The 18,765-nt window shown below is 42.1% G+C and overlaps 1 protein-coding gene across 1 annotated transcript in view; it reads left to right on the top strand.

Annotated features, from left to right (window-relative positions):
• Window positions 1-18,765, top strand: part of LAMA1 (laminin subunit alpha 1) — a 291,968-nt gene that overhangs the window by 163,632 nt on the left and 109,571 nt on the right. The window contains exons 23-27 of the mRNA XM_073550937.1: window positions 1,637-1,873; window positions 2,923-3,066; window positions 10,405-10,584; window positions 10,771-10,956; window positions 14,408-14,535. Of these exons, the coding sequence (XP_073407038.1) occupies window positions 1,637-1,873; window positions 2,923-3,066; window positions 10,405-10,584; window positions 10,771-10,956; window positions 14,408-14,535 (875 nt within the window). The remainder of the gene's footprint in view (window positions 1-1,636; window positions 1,874-2,922; window positions 3,067-10,404; window positions 10,585-10,770; window positions 10,957-14,407; window positions 14,536-18,765) is intronic.

Genomic DNA, 18,765 nt, shown 5'->3' with positions numbered 1-18,765 from the left:
ACTCTGGGTCCAATTTCGTGGGTGGGGCCCCTCAGGGTCCGATTTGGTGGGCGGGGCCCCTCAGGGTCCAATTTAGTGGGCGGGGCCCCTCAGGGTCCGATTTGGTGGGCAGGGCCCCTCAGGGTCCGATTTGGTGGGCGGGGCATCGATTTGGTGGGTGGGGCCCCTCAGGGTCCGATTTGGTGGGTGGGGCCCCTCAGGGTCCGATTTGGTGGGCAGGGCCACTCTGGGTCCGATTTGGTGAGCGGGGCCACTCTGGGTCCGATTTGGAGGCCAGGGTGACTCAGCCTCCGATTTTTAGGCCAGGGTCTATCAGCCTCCGATTTGGAGCCTGGGGTCACTCAGTTTTCGATTTGGCGCGCCGACGCCTTTAAGACTCATTTTGGTGCACCGGCCCTGTAAGAATCACTTAGGCGCGTCGGCCGTTTAAAAGCTAGTTTGGCTCACTGGGCTTCTAAATCCACTTTGGAGCACATTCTCTCTCAGGGGCGTGCGTCATGTGATGAAGCTCGATTTGCATTTGTGCTGTGGGTTTCGCTTTAAGAGGTGATATTGTCTGCCAGAAACTGTGTTCTTGGGGCATCATGTGAAGTTCGTAGGCGTTGGCATAGTAACTGGGTGTGCCTGCGCATATCAATGAGCTTAACTGCCATTTCAATCGCCTCAGGGCACGTTTTGACTATGGCAACATTTCCCCATTGAAAAGCATTGAGACAATGCATTCCAATGACGGGAAAAACATTTTCTAACACAAATTGCGCAAAAACTACAAATCCGATCGACACGAAAAATACTTAGCACACCACTCATGGACGCTGGCTTTGAAACGACACCTCAACGGAGTCTGTGCGTGTAGCGGTTCGGGCCGCATTAATTGTGGAAATCAACTGAATAATAATAAGAAGAAGAATAAGTTAGCAGCGTTCGGATTACAATATAGTGGTTTTTTTCAAACCACTATAATTACTGTACTCTGTCCCTTTCATTCTACTGTGTAAGAGTGTGTTGTGTTCTAAAGGGGTGGGCTGTCGAGGTCAGTTCAGTAGCTAAGCCAGCCTCCTTTTTCCTCCGTATCTAATGTACAAATGTATGGAGGCAGAGAATGTACCTTAGTCAATTTTAATATGCTGACACACATTCCCTTCAGCTACGATGTGCTTGTTTTACTGCATATGTAATAAATGTTACGTTATAGTACATTATTACTGTACTGACCTACTGAAGTTACTATTGGTAGTTACAGTATATAGAGCAGCCATGGAAGATGTTTTTGAAACCAGCTTTGAATGTTATAAAATAAGAAGTCTCGTTCACACTTCTGACCATCATCCCCTCCTCTGTTTCCGGCGCGCCCTCATCCTATTCGGTCTCTGTAATTCCTGATCCAGCCATGATGTACCATTGTACCGATTAGGGAATGGGATGGCTGCAGCCAGTCACCGGTTGTAGATGTTCACGGATGCATCGGTCACATTTCTGATTAGGGACATAACGGATGGAGAAGGAAATACTCAGACCAGCAGGGCGCTGGGATACATCTGACCTGAGCAGCGGAGGAGCTCTGTATAGTTTATAAGTAGGAAACTGTTGCCGTCTGCATACACAAGGTCACTTATACCACTCTGAATAATTCTAGGATTGCAACTGCAGCAGAGAAGGGTCGAGCCGGCTCCAGTGTGACCTTACAACTGGTCAGTGCCCATGCAGAGAGGCGTTTGGTGGGCAGACGTGCAATGCTTGTCTATTCGGATACAGAAAATACCCCAGCTGTATTTCTTGTGACTGTGATGCCAAAGGAACCCAGTCTGCTTGGTGCGATGATAAGCAGAAAGTATGCAGCTGTGAAGAAGAATCCAGTGCCTGTGCTTGCAAGGTTAGGAACACTGCAATGACAGGCTAAGAGAGAAATTTCTAGTCAGACACTGCCATCTACTGGACAAGTTCTGTATACACTCATTTCTTCTGTATTTTATTATAGAAACAGATGCTAGCGTCACTCTCCATGGAAGTGTAAGAATAGGAGAAATTACTGTAAAGCCTAATGTGGATTGGTCTTCAGATTTCATAATCCAAACTTCATACATCATTAAATAGATACTGTTGGGGCTGGTGTGCTTATATTGAAAACCTATTTAGGAATGACTGCGTTATTCTTTGTGAAAGTTTCCCTGCCTAATATTAACCTAAGTATTTAGGAGTATAGTCCCAGTTGGACTCGCTATATGGATTATTTTAATTTGAGGATTATACGCCCATTCTGAAAAGGATCTTCAAAGTAAGTACACCAGTCTTGTCAGACCTAAGAGCTATTTACCATTGTATGAAGTTTGTATTGTGAAATCTGGTGACAGATCGGCTTTGGGGATGGGGGATTTACACACCTTCGCTTAAGATAACAGCGTGATCATTGACACGATATATAGACACTGCTGTAGATTTTGTATCATGACAGAAACTTACACAGTTTTCTGGGCTCCTGAGTCTCTAAAGTAAGACTATATAACTACAATTAAACATCATTGTCTTTCATGACCAGACTGATCTGATTCTATTCTTAATACTCTTATATATTGATCTATATACATTATTGATAAGCCAGTGAGGGTAAGGCTGTGTGCACACGCTGCGTTTTTGCTGTGCAGATTTGTCACAAAACCTGAAGGATTTCCTAATTCCGGAAAAGCGAATGAAAATCCTGAAGTCTCATGCAGATTTGGTGCAGATTTAAATCTGTACCTTGTCATTTCTTTCAGCGTTTTTGCTGCAGATTTCTAATGAGTGGGGAAAAATCCACACAAATAAAAAAAGTGACAGAAATACAGCATATAGAGTTTTTACAGTAATGTCACCAAAGTTGATGTCCGGGTGGTTATTATCCAAATAATGCGTATTTACTGTATGTAAGAATCTCTTCTCTTCCAGGAAAATGTCTTTGGAAGCTATTGTAATGAATGTAAAAGTGGGACCTTTGCCCTCCGCACTGATAACCCTCTGGGTTGCTCTCCGTGCTTCTGTTCTGGGGTGTCCCAGCTGTGTGCAGAGATTGAAGCCTATGTGCACATCCCAGTAAGTCTCTCCTATATCTTATTTATTCACAGGACAGACATTATCATACAGTATTGATTTAGAATTTAGATCATAAATAAAACGCCGTAATCGTCTCTAAATACATTCACAAAAGTAATCTGGTGCTGGCATACTTTATACAACTTTTCAGGGCATTTTTTTTAGGCTAACAATGTATTTTGCAGTTGGATTTTATTACATGTTTTGCAGCGTTTGCTTTCTGCAGCCTCTGAGTTGTGCGGTCTATTGCTGGCTGCAGAATGAGTTAACTGAAATTCCAGCAGTCCGCTGTGATGGTCTGAAGTGGGGTGTGAACTCTTTCATCTGTCTTTTTCTGAGCTCCTTTTAGCTGATATATGACCACACACCATATTAAAGTTGAATGCAAATAGCCTGTAAAAAACAAAAGGCACAAGATTTTTAATGAAACCCAATTGTAAAAATTATTTTGCCCCCATATATTTAAAGGTGTATTCCCATTTCTTAAAATCCTATCTCAATATGTAGCATGTATAATTATAGTAATATTGGCAATACTGGCAAATAGAAATATAGTTTAGTTCTTCTGATAACCTATGTCCCTTACTCCATGTGCAGGGCATTGCAGTAGCTTAGTTATCCATGGTTACGACCACTCCCAACTAACTGTCACTATATGAGGACTCGTAATCATGGATACTGTAATATCCACACTTTATGACAAATTCAAGGTATTAACTTTAGATATGTTTTATTCTTCGTCCTCCAGCACACAGCATAACAGTTGCATTCACATGCTACACAGAAGTGAAAGTGAAACTTCCCTTCTCATCCCTCTTGTCTCCACCCCCCAAGTCCAATAAGTCTGGCTTGCTTAAAGAGACAGATCTAATTTGGCACGGCATGATCTGTAACAAAACGTAGGTATTCTTCAATGGAGGAATGCACAGGTATATCATCATTAGTAGGATGTCTTGAAAGATAATCAGCCGGATTGCTGTATTTTCCAGGTTTGTGAACAATTTTATAGTTGTAGTCCTGTAGACGTAGGCCCCATCGTTCAATTCGTGCAGGCATTTTAGCTCTGGGATTTCCAAAAATTGTAAGAAGTGCTTGATGATCTGTGACAATGGTGAAGGGAGCTCCATAGAGAAATAAGTGAAAGTGTTCACATCCCCAGACAACTGCCAAGCTTTCTTTTTCAGGTTGAGAATATTTTCTTTCAGTGTTTGTTAAGCTATACTTGCATAAGAAATGATGTGAGGATTTTGATTGTTATCCTTGCACTGCGCTAGAATAGCACCCAGTCCCACGGGACTGGCGTCCACAATCAGTTCAGTTCGAAGAGCTGGATCAAAATAAGCCATAGTGGTTGTCAAGCAGAGTTCATTTTTAATTGTTTCAAAAGAGGCCTGACAGTCTTGAGACCATTGAAAAATACAACTTTGTTTTGTAAGTTCCCGTAGTGGATTGCTGATTGTTGAAAAATTCGGAATATATCTAGCACAGTAACTTGCCATTCCAAGGAAAGAACGCACTTCACTGGCATCCTGTGGAATCGAGGCTGTTCTGATAGCTTCCACTTTCTTGGGGTCTGGTTGTACTCCTTTTGCCGAGAAGATGTGACCATAGAATTCTAATGAACCTTTGTCAAACTCGCACTTCTCTTTGTTTAAAGTGAGTCCAGCAGAAAGCAGACATTCGAAGATAGCATATAGAGCACGATTATGCTCAGCTTGAGTTTTACCAAAAACCAATATGTCATCACTGTAATTAAAGGCATTTGGGATGTGTTGAATGACACTCCTTATTGCATCCTGAAAAATTTCTGCTGCTGAGCAGACTCCAAAAGTCAATCTTTTGTATCTTCTGAGGCCCACATGAGTGGAAAATGTGGTCAAGTATCGGGACTCTGGACTCAGTTCTAATTGATGATATCCCTTATTGAGGTCGAGCTTTGAGAAGACGGTGGCTCCATTTAATAAATGAATAATGTCATCAATCGTAGGTGAGATATGTCTTTCCCTCTGTATAGCGGTGTTGGGCAGGCGCATGTCAACACACAGTCTCACTTGATCAGGAGTCTTTGGTTTTGGAACTACCACAAGTGGAGAGACCCACGGAGTGGGACCAGTAACAGTTTCAATAACATCCTCATCCATGAGCAATTGGAGTTCTTTTTCTACCTTCTGTCTCAGGTGAAATGGAATACGCCTGTGAGGCTGGGCTACTGGACGAACATTGTCATCCACATGAAGGTGTACTTGAGAGTCCTTTAGTTTTCCCAAACCACTAAATAGGGAGGGAAAGCTGTTCACCATAGTTTGTACATCCATATCCGCAGGGTCAGTTATGGTATGAATAATCTGGATGAGCCCTAGCTCCAAGGCAGTGTGATAGCTGAGAAGACAGCCTCCCGATCCTTGTAATGTGTGGAAAGTGGTTTTCTGCCTGTTTTCTTTATATCTAATTTCAGCATCAAATTGTCCCATTATAGCTAGAGGTGTTTTAGATCCATAAGGAAAGATTTTAGTCTGCACTTGTTGTAAGACTGGCCTTGTTTTCAATTGTTCATATGTAGTGCCATCTATGATATCCACTGAAGCTCCTGTATCTATTGTAAAGGTAATGTCAGTGTTGCAGATTGAGAGTGTAACACAGGGAGACTGTACTGAACCAGTGACAGAGGTAGTGAACACATAGTTCTCAGTCGCAGACATTTCTTCTGTGTCCTGATTTATCACTTTTACCTCTGCAGATTTTGTCATAGGCAGCGGAGGCTTGTAGTGCGCTGATTTGCAGACAGCTGCAAAATGATTCCCTTTTCCACATTTACTGCAGGTTTGTCCCATAGCTGGACATTTGTTCTGGTGGTGAGGGAAATCCTGTCCACATCTATAACATTTCTTCTGTTTCTGGGCTTGTTTGTCTGGTAAATTTTTCTGTTTGAGATTATGCACATGTAATTTATCCCCATTCTCCTTTACGGTAGCCTGATGATCTGCTATTTCTATAGCACGGGCCATTTTGAGCAAATCATGGAGAGAGATATCCTGCTGCAGAGCCTTACGCCTTAGGTTATTAGACGAGCCGGTGACAATTATTTGAGTTAGGATTTCATCATCTACATCTGTAAAGGCACATCCATGTGCTAACTCTTTCAGCCGTGTGACATAAGTGTCTATGGACTCTTCTGGAAGCTGCTTGGCAATCCTGAATTTATATCTTTCATATCTGATGTTCTGTTTGGGGTTGAAGTAGCCAGTGAGAGCTTTAGTGCAGTTGCTGTATGTGTCTGTTTCTGCTGCAGGTAACGTACTGTATATGTCAGACTCCTGTGCCTGCACAATGCAGGAGCAAAGCTCTCTTTCTTTTTTCCTCCTTTATGTCCATGGCTTCTAGGAAATTCTCAAATCTGTTTAGCCATTTTCTCCAGTTATGGGAGAGATTAATGACATCAGTCATATCAAATTGTGGGAATGTGTGCAAGTAGTCAGCCATGATAGAGTCTCTCAGTGGTGCTGGCGTGTGAAGCGGTAAAATATAGTCCGTACTCACAGCAGTAGGTGATTATATCCCATCCTCGTCGCCAGTTGTAATATCCACACGTTATGACGAATTCAAGGTATTAACTTTAGATATGTTTTATTCTTCGTCCTCCAGCACACAGCATAACAGTTGCATTCCCATGCTACTCAGAAGTGAAAGTGAAACTTCCCTTCTCATCCCTCTTGTCTCCACCCCCCAAGTCCCATAAGTCTGGCTTGCTTAAAGAGACAGATCTAATTATTATACATTACAGATACCTATAGTCCTGCACATGAGGTAATCAACATAGGTTATCAGGAGAACTATACTACATTTCTAATCTTACTTTTATTACACCTACTACATATTGGGATAGGATCTTGGAGATGGGAATACCCCTTTAAACAAGTAGTAAAAATGATTAAAATATATAAATAAATAATTGCGCTAATAATATCCACATAACTTAATTTCCTCGCTTCCAAAATGCAATTAGTAACCATCTAAAAAGGTGTAATATGTGACTTTCATCCAGATTTATAAAATAATATCTACACAGATGAATCCCTAAATGCACTGAGACAATAGTACTGACCGTTCAAGTCACTGTTCATACCAAACGCGGTATTACCTGTCTGAGATTCAGTCCAGAAAAATGCTTCTCTTACTGTGCTTCTATGTGCTCAGATGATAGTTCCTTCCAGGTACCAATATTAGCGGTGATGGTAGAAGTCACAAACGGAGGGCAGATAAATAAAAATGTTCACCTTTACTACAATCCAAAATGTCGGGAGATGCTCCGGCCGGTAGCAATCGCCCTGCTCTCCGATGCTAACCCGCCGTCAGAAGCAGGTCATGCGCCGGGAGATGTAATTAGAGCCGGCAAGGTGCAGGACCTTGCGTGACGTCACAGTCACGTGTTAGGTCACGTGATCGGCTTAAGGAAAGCTAACAGGACCAAAAAACCAATCCTACGCATTTCGGGAGCTTACTGCTTCCTTCATCAGGGATGGTCCATGTCGTTGAGGTGACACTTATATACCCAGCCCGTATAGCAAAAAGTCCTATTTATTAAAAGCAAATAATTCAATTTCGCTATTTAATCCATTCGGTATGAGAGTATTCATTTTGAATATCCATTCACTTTCCGCTCTTGACATCTGTTCAATGAAATTGCCTTTTCTCCAGCTTTTTTAAAACTATTTTGATGCCAGTTACCGTAATGTTCCTAATAGAACTTCCATGATGTTTAAAAAAATGATTAGAAAGGGGATGACTGGTAAATTTATTAACAATATTCCGAAGATGCCCAGCAATTCGTACACGCATTGGACGGATAGTTCTTCCTATGTATAATTTCCCACATGGACATGTTATTCCATAATTAACCCCTTTAGTGTCGCAATTGATAAAATCAGTTATTTTGCTCTCAATATCTTTACTGGTGATCACTTTTTGCGTCTTTGTGGTCAATTTTTTACACGGTCCACATTTTTTACATGGGAAAAAAAACCACTAGGAAGGCTTAATTCACTGCTATTTTTCTTTTTTAAAAATCTTGGAATTGGAGGTGCAATCATGTTCCCATGATTGTTTGCCTTCTAAAACACAAATCTAGGGTGCGCAGGCAATGATTCACCAATAATCTTATCATTTTGCAGAATATTCCAATGTTTACTAACAATGTTTCTCTTAATCTTAACATTTGAATTATATTGCCAAATGATTGGAATCTCATCTTGGGCAAGGAAATTATCATGTATGCGCTTTTTTGTGGGATTCAGTAATTAATCTCTTGGTATTTTCCTGACTTCCTCTGTTATTTTTTCCAAAGATTCTATGTCATAACCCTTATCTTTAAATTTCATACTCATGGACTCGGCTTCCTTCTCATAATCTTGCTGTATAGAGCAATTTCTGTGAGCTCTTATAAGCTGACTCTTAGGAACATTCAGAAGCCACTTCGGAAGGTGACAACTGTCTAGAGAAATAAAATGGTTCGAATCTGTGGGTTTATGATATACTTGGGTCTGCATAATGTTTTCCTCAATAAAAACCCTTAGATCTAAAAAAAAAATCACCTCTTTATGGCTGGTGGTGGCAGTAAAATTTAAAAAAATAACAATTTTTATTTAATTCACTTAAAAATTCATTCAATAAAATTTCACCACCTGACCAAATAAAGAAAATGTCGTCAATAAAACGACTCCATAGCACCAGGTTTGCCCGTAATCCTCCATCCATACAAATGGTCTCAAGTTCCCATTTTCCCACATATAGATTGGCATAACTAGGGGCAAACCTGGTGCCCATGGCAGTACCCCATTTCTGGGAGTAGTAGTTCATTCCAAATTTAAAATAATTGTGAGTTAGGATGAATTCAATACAATCTAAAATGAAATCTCTCTGTTCCTTGGGTATCGAATCATTCCTAGATATAAAAAACTCTACTGATTCACGTCCTTTTTGGTTTTGAATCACAGTGTATAGTGAGGTGATATCAAGGGTCCCCATAATGTAGTGATCGTGCCATACTACATTCTTTAAAAGTTTTAAAATATGGGTGCTATCCTTTAAATAAGTGGGAAGAGTAGAAAAAAAATTTAATACAAAGACGCAAAAAATGATCACCAGTAAAGATATTGAGAGCAAAATAACTGATTTTATCAATTGTGACACTAAAGGGGTTATTTATGGAATAACATGTCCATGTGGGAAATTATACATAGGAAGAACTATCCGTCCAATGCGTGTATGAATTGCTGAGCATCTTCGGAATATTGTTAATAAATTTACCGGTCATCCCCTTTCTAATCATTTTTTTAAACATCATGGAAGTTCTATTAGGAACATTACGGTAACTGGCATCAAAATAGTTAAAAAAAAAGCTGGAGAAAAGGCAATTTCATTGAACAGATGTCAAGAGCAGAAAGTGAATGGATATTCAAAATGAATACTCTCATACCGAATGGATTAAATAGCGAAATTGAATTATTTGCTTTTAATAAATAGGACTTTTTGCTATACGGGCTGGGTATATAAGTGTCACCTCAACAACATGGACTATCCCTGATGAAGGAAGCAGTAAGCTCCCGAAACGCGTAGGATTGGTTTTTTGGTCCTGTTAGCTTTCCTTAAGCCGATCACGTGACCTAACACGTGACTGTGACGTCACGCAAGGTCCTGCACCTTGCCGGCTCTAATTACATCTCCCGGCGCATGACCCGCTTCTGACGGCGGGTTAGCATCGGAGAGCAGGGCGATTGCTACCGGCCGGAGCATCGCCCGACATTTTGGATTGTAGTAAAGGTGAACATTTTTATTTATCTGCCCTCCGTTTGTGACTTCTACCATCACCGCTAATATTGGTACCTGGAAGGAACTATCAACTGAGCACATAGAAGCACAGTAAGAGAAGCATTTTTCTGGACTGAATCTCAGACAGGTAATACCGCGTTTGGTATGAATAGTGACTTGAACGGTCAGTACTATTGTCTCAGTGCATTTAGGGATTCATCTGTGTAGATATTATTTTATAAATCTGGATGAAAGTCACATATTACACCTTTTTAGATGGTTACTAATTGCATTTTGGAAGCGAGGAATTTAACTTACGTGGATATTATTAGCGCAATTATTTATTTATTTATATATTTTAATTGTTTTATTATTCAGACAATAGGTGGTGTTGTCTGTTAATTTGCAGCTGTAATATCCTCTACGCAGCGCCACTGGTTACATAAAATCTTTTCCAAGTAGTAAAAATGTCCTCAAAGGTGAGCAACCCGATTATCCCTTACATAACTGTAAGATCTCATTAAATGTTTCTAGATCTCCTTGGTCCCGGGACAGTCCGTTCTCCGTGTGGTATCTCTGGGTGATATGACCGGCACTACAGATGGAGTGTTTTCTGAGGAGGTCGATATGCTGCTCGATGCATCGGTCATACGACAGACCCTCTTATCAGATACGTTTTATTGGCGGTTACCAGAGCAGTTCCTTGGTGATAAGGTTAGTAAAACACCTCAATAGGGGAATCCTCAAAAATGCGTCTTTCTTCTAAATAAAAATATATCATTTTAAGATTTACTGTTTGCGGTATATGTTGATTTTCTCCTTTCTTTCTGATCTTGTATTTGGGAACATTTGTCATTTTATATAAGTGTAATATCTGCATTGTGTTTTACCTTGTGACAGCTGACGGCCTATGGAGGGTCAATGGCGTATGTTATCACGTATTATGTACTTGCTGACTCCGGTCCTTCAGATTTGGAACCTCACATTATAATGAGTGGCGGACACCTCAGAAAGCTGACTATTTATATGAATAAACCGAGTCCTGCTATCGGGATTAGGAGTGAGATGACAATCCACATGAGGGAGGTAAGACCTATGTATTATTTGACTTCTAAGTGCAGTCATTTATCAGAATTATCTAAAGAAGCATCCCAGGTACCCCATTGTTAGACGGCAGAGGCCGGTGACTGACGGGGTATCTAGAAATCCCAAAATGTGTTCTCCTGTGTAAATAGTGAAGCATTATCATATCGTGCAGGTATTGGAGGGCTAGAATTAGTTTTCTGGTTGCATCAAGGTCGAAGTTCATTAAACATAAACCCTTTTTATATAACATTAATGCAAATCACCAAACGGTAGAAAATAATATGCTTCCTTTGCCTCAACCCTGTTACTCTCGGACATTGGGTAAGTCTGGCGGATGGCACAGCATGTAAATTCAATGGGATGGATAGGGAGAGGAAGGCCGTAAAGGTAGGAAACGAGGGATGGGACACCACCTGACACCAACCTGTGCCTGTCCCTAAGCTCCCCTAGCATCCTATGCAGGTCCTCCCCCCCCGCCCCGCCGCCGTCAGGTGCCTAGTCCCTGATTGTCACCTCAATGTACTCTGGCTAGTGCACTGACTGGCAAGGACGCTAGCATCACCACTGCAAATAGTAAAACAAAGGTGAAGTGACATTAACAGGACAGACAAAGAAAAGTGTAGAAATACTCAGTCAGTCTCTGCCGCTAAGCTCCACAGCAGCAGACTAGCAGAGAAAACGGCACCAGGAAGCAACACCACTGAAACAGGAGAGCTCCAAACCCCTGGCTGGTCTGTAAAGAAGTAACTCTATAACTGCTGATGGGTCATGTGACTATTTAAAGGAGGATGGGAGTGGTTACCAACCAATATCAGCTCACCAACCTAAAAGAACAGCCAGCTTGAGACTGACAGTAACTGTTGCTGAATCAAAAGGAAAAAGATGACATCCGAGTGCAGTCCAATGTTTTACACACACACACATAGACTCGTATGGGTGTGCGTAATCTGATTTGTGGAGTCACTTTGCAGCATGCTGTGATTTTTTTTCTCATGTCGGATCGGCATGAGAAAAAAATAGCAGATCTGCATTACCACACATCAGATTGCACTCGGCCGTGTTATATGCCAAGGTGAGAGAACCCTAAGGCCACATTCACACGTTCAGTATTTGGTCAGTATTTCACATCAGTATGGTATTTGTAAGGCAAAACCAGGAGTGGGTGATAAATACAGAAGTGGTGACGTGTTTCTATTATACTTTTCGGCTATGCGCACACGGTGCAGATTCTGCTGCGGATCCGCGGCATTTCTGGCCCTGCGGGTCCGCAGCAGATTTAGGTGCGTTGTACAGTACCATTGTTTTCAATGGTAAACTGAAAAATGCTGTGCACATGCTGCAGATTTTTCCGCGAGGATTTGCTGCGGGTTCACAGCCGCAGCATGTCAATTCTTTGTGCGGATTCCGCTGCGGTTTCACACCTTCTCCATTGTAGAGGTGTGAAACCGCAGGCTAATCCACAGGTCTTTTGACCTGAGAATTTACCTGCGGATTTTTACAAATCCGCGCGGAAAAATCTGCAGGACCTAAATCTACGTGTGCACATAGCCTTCCTCTGATTGTTCCTCTCCTAGTTTTTGATTACAAATACTGAGGTAAAATACTGACCAAATACTGAACGTGTTGAACGTGGCCTAAGTGTCTTGAACAGAAAAGTGCATGCAGAACCTGCCAGCCCATAAAACTCCTCCAGTGTAGTTTGATGACCTCATGGGAACTTGAGTTTCCATGTTCTGGTGATAAGTCCGGGTCCTTGAGATGGGGTCCACACAGATCTAATAGTTATTACCTATCCACTGAATAGATGACACCTATTAAAATGTATCTACATTTTCAGCCATTACCAAATCCAGTGGCAGCAACTTTACAGTTGAAAGAGTAAAGTAATACTTTTGTGATGTATCTCCTACTGGCCAAACCAGAGGCCCATCTGTAAGCAGTGCTGCCTACACATGCACATGGGCCTCTGGCTTTGCAGGTAGGAGCTAAAGTACTTTGCATATTTTTGCCCAAGTAACATTTTCTTGAAAATAAGTCTCAATACCACGTTTTATCTCTCTAAAGAGAGGCAGCATCTGACCTGAACCTTGTGACAAAATTATTCTTCATTTTACCCTAAGGCCTGTTTCACACTTCCGTTTTTGACCATCAATCAAAATCCGCTGTTTTTGCAAAAAAACGGATCCGCCTTTTTTTTGGCGGATCCGTTTTTTTCCCCATTGATTTGCATTACCGACGGATCTTGACGCATGGCCATCCGTTTGATCGGTTTTTTGCGGATCCGTTAATTTTTTTGCATCCGCCGAGATGCCTGGACGGACCATGTAACATTTTTTTTGCTGTAGGATTCGCAATTTTATAGTGCGCATGCCCGGAGGAATGAAGTCAGCCGGAAATTTAACCCTGAACTCGTTTCTGGCGGACAGAAAAATCTCTCTCTTTCTCTCTCTCCCTCCCTCCCTCTCTCTCTCTCTCTCTCTCTCTCCCTCTCTCTCTCCCTCTCCCTCCCTCCCTCTCTCTCTCTCCCTCCTCCCCGGGCTACGGTTCCTTTAAAATTCTTCATTCATCGGATCTGTCAAAAAAACGGTCCGGTGGCATCCGTTCACATCAGTTTAGCAACGGATCCGCTTTCCGACATTTTGGCGGATTTTGAGTGACACAGCGGGCCCTGTGATCTCTGTTAGCTCTGCAAAAAGACTGATATATGGCAACAGTTATAGGGACTATTCACCTCTTATATAAAGATCTAATTCCCCCCTCAGCCTCCTCTTTTCTATTATAAATTCATTTAGTTTTGATAGTTATGTCATCCATAGAGCCTATTAATTTAGATGTCCTTCTTTGAACTCTCGCTAGCTCCCTATACTCAAGATGCAGTTGAATTAGTGATTTTTTTAAGGGGTAAAATGACACTTTCTTCTATAGAAGCCATGTCTTTTCTAATACAGGACAGTATGTTGTTGGTATTTGCATGTTCTTCTATTAGTAAATGTGATATGCACCTGATGTTAAGCATTGTACATACAGTATAAGGGTGTGTACACACGTTAAGTATTTGGTGCAGATATTTCCGCACCAGTTCTGCATCTCTTGGCAGGAAAAACGCAGCAACAAAAATGCACATTTTTTACTTTTATTTTTGCTAATTATTCCCCACTCATTAATATGGGTGAAATCTGCAGCAAAAACGCTGAAAGGATTGACATGCTGATGTTTGCTTTATTGCATCCGTGTCATGTTCTGGTGCTGCCTTTTTTTCCAATGGTGATCATCACAGAAATCATAGATTGTAGACATACTGGTAGGGAATTTAGATTGTGAGCCCCATCGGGGACAGCGATGATAATGTGTGCAAACTGTAAAGCGCTGCGGAATATGTTAGCGCTATATAAAAATAAAGATTATTATTATTATTATTGTAACTGTTTCATTCTCACATATTTTACTGCAGGATAATTGGAAATATCATAACTCTGTGTCTGAAAATTCAGTTTCAAGAAAAGATTTCATGTCTGTTCTTAGCAACGTTGATTACATTCTTATTAAGGCATCATATGGCTATGGAGTACAACAGAGCAGGTAAGACTGTGATACAGTATTGTGATAAACTGCTCTATATGCAATAAAGCTTCATATAACCTTAGCACTACAAGTGTGGCAAAATCTCCACGTTTTGAAAATTGTATTCCTGTTGGTGTTCTTTAGATAATCCCAAAGACTTGTGATACGTTCTAAGGATGAAAGCCATTTTCTATTTAAAAGGGTATTCTCACATTATTAAATAGTTTCAGATAGTTAACCAGCATGAAAATTGAAAATAAGCAAGTTTCATATTGACTTGCTTTCTCTATCTGTTTTCATTCTCTTGAAATAATAGCTTTTATCTTACACAGTGTACAGCTTGTTGCCAAGGAACTAAGCCACAAGACTATGGTGCACAGCAGTTACATTCCAGTAGAGGAGTTAACTCCTAACACCCCAGTCAGCTCTCTCCAGCCCATTGATTTAATAATAATTAATAATAATAATTTTTATTTACACTCACTGGCCACTTTATTAGGTACACCATGCTAGTAAGGGGTTGGACCCCCTTTTGCCTTCAGAACTGCCTCAATTCTTTGTGGCAGAGATTCAACAAGGTGCTGGAAGCATTCCTCAGAGATTTTGGACCATATTGACATGATGGCATCACACAGTTGGCGCAGATTTGTCGGCTGCACATCCCTGATGCGAATCTCCCGTTCCACCACATCCCAAAGATGCTCTATTGGATTGAGATCTGGTGACTGAGGAGGCCATTTGAGTACAGTAAACTCATTGTCATGTTCAAGAAACCAATCTGAGATGATTCGAGCTTTATGACATGGCGCATTATCCTGCTGAAAGTAGCCATCAGATGTTGGGTACATTGTGGTCATAAAGGGATGAACATGGTCAGCAACAATACTCAGGTAGGCTGTGGCGTTGCAACGATGCTCAATTGGTTCCAAGGGGCCCAAAGAGTGCCCAGAAAAAATTCCCCACACCATGACACCACCACCACCAGCCTGAACCGTTGATACAAGGCAGGATGGATCCATGCTTTCATGTTGTTTACGCCAAATTCTGACCCTACCATCCGAATGTCGCAGCAGAAATCGAGACTCATCAGACCAGGCAACGTTTTTCCAATCTTCTACTGTCCAATTTCGATGAGCTTGTGCAAATTGTAGCCTCAGTTTCCTGTTCTTAGCTGAGAGGAGTGGTACCCAGTGTGGTCTTCTGCTGCTGTAGCCCATCTGCCTCAAAGTTCGACGCACTGTGCGTTCAGAGATGCTCTTCTGCCTACCTTGGTTGTAACGGGTGGCAATTTGAGTCACTGTTGCCTTTCTATCAGCTCGAACCAGTCTGCCCATTCTCCTCTGACCTCTGGCATCAACATGGCATTTCCGGCCACAGAACTGCCGCTCACTGGATTTTTTTTCTTTTTCGGACCATTCTCTGTAAACCCTAGAGATGGTTGTGCGTGAAAATCCCAGTAGATCAGCAGTTTCTGAAATTCTCAGACCAGCCCTTCTGGCACCAACAATCATGCCACGTTCAAAGGCACTCAAATCACCTTTCTTCCCCATACTGATGCTCGGTTTGAACTGCAGGAGATTGTCTTGACCATGTCTACATGCCTAAATGCACTGAGTTGCCGCCATGTGATTGGCTGATTAGAAATTAAGTCTTAACACACAGTTGGACAGGTGTACCTAATAAAGTGGCCAGTGAGTGTATATAGCGCCAACATATTCCGCAGCACTTTACAATTAAGCGGGGACATGTACAGACAATAAATTCAATACAAGTTAAGACAATTCAAACAGTGACATTAGGAGTGAGGTCCCTGCTCGCAAGCTTACAATCTACAAGGAAATGGGGGGACACAGAGTAGGTGAGAAATGCTTGTTAATTCAGGTCTGGCAATTATAATAGGGATTTTCATATAAAGCTGCATGATCCGGTCATCAGCCCGTGTGTTTAAGTGCAATAGACAAGTATCATGTGCATGAAGGGTGTGGAGACAGATGAATAGTAGGGTGCAGATTCAGAATAATATTTGGAAGGAGGGAACAGGGTAAAGTTAGCTTGCTGAGTAGTTGATGTGGTAGGCTTGTTTGAAGAGATGGGTTTTCAAAGCGCGCTTGAATAGGTCGGGGCTAGGTATCAGTCTGATCGTCTGGGGAAGTGCATTCCAGAGAGCTGGAGCAGCACGAGAGAAGTCTTGGAGACGGAGGTGCGAGGTTCGGATTACGGGGGATGTTAGTCTTAGGTCATTTGTAGAACGGAGGGCACGTGTAGGGCGATAGACAGAGATGAGAGAGGAGATATAAGGTGGTGCAGAACAGTGGAGAGCTTTGTGGGTGCGAGAGATGAGTTTATACTGGACCCTGTAGCGAATAGGTAGCCAGTGTAATGACTGGCACAAGATTGAGGCATCGGTGAAGCGGCTGGACAGAAATATGACCCTGGCTGCCGCATTCAAGATGGATTGGAGAGGAGAAAGTTTGGTAAGAGGGAGACCGATCAGAAGAGAGTTGCAGTAGTCCAGACGAGAATGAATAAGAGCGACAGTAAGAGTCTTAGCAGTTTCAAAGGTGAGAAAAGGTCGGATTCTGGAGATGTTTTTAAGATGCAGGTGACAAGAGCGACTGAGTGATCGGATGTACGGAGTAAAGGAAAGTTCAGTGTCGAATATGACCCCAAGACAGCGGGCATGCTGCTTGGGAGTTATGGTTGAACCCTCCAGGGTTATTTCGATGTTAGGTAGAGTGAGGTTAGTAGAGGGGAGAAACACAAGAAGTTCAGTTTTAGTTTCACATAGAGGGAGGACATGATGCTAGAGACAGCAGACAGACAATCCTTGGTATTTTGAATTAGGGTAGGGGTGATGTCAGGGGAAGAAGTGTATAATTGGGTGTCATCAGCATAGAGATGATACTGGAACCCAAATCTGCTGATTGTTTGTCCAATAGGGGCAGTGTATAAAGAGAAGAGGAGGGGGCCTAGGACTGAGCCCTGCGGGACCCCGATAGTAAGGGGATGAGAAGAGGAAGAGGAGCCGGAAAAAGATACAGTGAAGGAGCGGTCAGAGAGGTAGGAGGAGAACCAGGAGAGGGCTGTGTCCTTGAGGCCTATAGAGCGGAGCATAGTGAGGAGGAGCTGGTGATCCACAGTGTCAAATGCGGCAGAGAGATCCAGGAGAATCAGCAGGGAGCAATGACCTTTCGATTTAGCTGTTATTAAATCATTAGAGACTTTAGTGAGGGCAGTTTCAGTAGAGTGTAAAGAGCGGAAACCAGATTGTAAGGGGTCGAGAAGAGAATTATCCGAGAGATAGCGGATTAGACGGGAGTGGACCAGGCGTTCCAGGAGTTTAGAGATGAAGGGAAGGTTAGAGACAGGTCTGTAGTTAGCAGTGCAGTTCTGGTCCAGGGATGGCTTTTTAAGTAAAGGGGTTATGATGGCATGTTTAAATGAGGAGGGAAATAAACCTGAAGAAAGAGAGGTTAAATATTTTAGTCAGGTGAGTGGTGACCACTGGTGAGAGAGACTGCAGGAGCTGTGAAGGAATAGGGTCACTGTTGCAGGTTGTAGGCCGAGCAGAAGCGAGGAGCTTGGAAACTTCTTCTTCTGAAACAGGCTCATAATTTGATTTCTATATAGCTGTTAGTAGCTATCTCCCCACCATTCTTAGCTCCTGAACAAGGTGTGTTCTTGACAGGTTTGTAGATTTCAGTCTCCCAGCACCCATCATGGGCAGCTTCCAACTCAGCTCTTCTAATCACAGCTCTAACTTTTCTGAGCCATATGCTTGTCCAAACGCCCTATTATCTCTATATGTAAATATCATAACAGTGTAGACTTCAGGACAAACCACTGACAGACAATTAATGTGTAGTAGCAGAATGAGACTACTGACCAGAGCTGTCACTTAAGGAGTAGTGCTTGCCCCCAAGCAATAAGGAAGTGGGGACACTGGATAGCTCTGAGCTGCTCAAGAGACCACTTGAGAATACCCCTGTAATGTGCTATTAATAGAAAATTATGCATTTAATGCATATATAAGGTTATTAAAATCTGGAATTATTTGCCCAAAATGCAGCAACCGTCTACATTGTGTGCATGCTAATGTATGTATCACAGTGATGGGGCAAAAATACAGTTCTAACCCTGTGCTTTATGATTACTAGTATTTAGGGTGTATCCACACAATGCAGATTTTCAGCAACTATCTGCTCCAAACAGCTGAATGGAGTGGTTTATGCAGAAAGATCATCTATT

Source organism: Dendrobates tinctorius, unplaced genomic scaffold, assembly GCF_039654945.1.
Source record: "Dendrobates tinctorius isolate UK_male_01 unplaced genomic scaffold, ASM3965494v1 ptg000171l, whole genome shotgun sequence".
Classification (NCBI taxonomy): Eukaryota; Metazoa; Chordata; class Amphibia; order Anura; family Dendrobatidae; genus Dendrobates; species Dendrobates tinctorius.
Note: the sequence above shows the minus strand (reverse complement) of the source record. Positions and strands in the feature narration are given on the sequence as shown.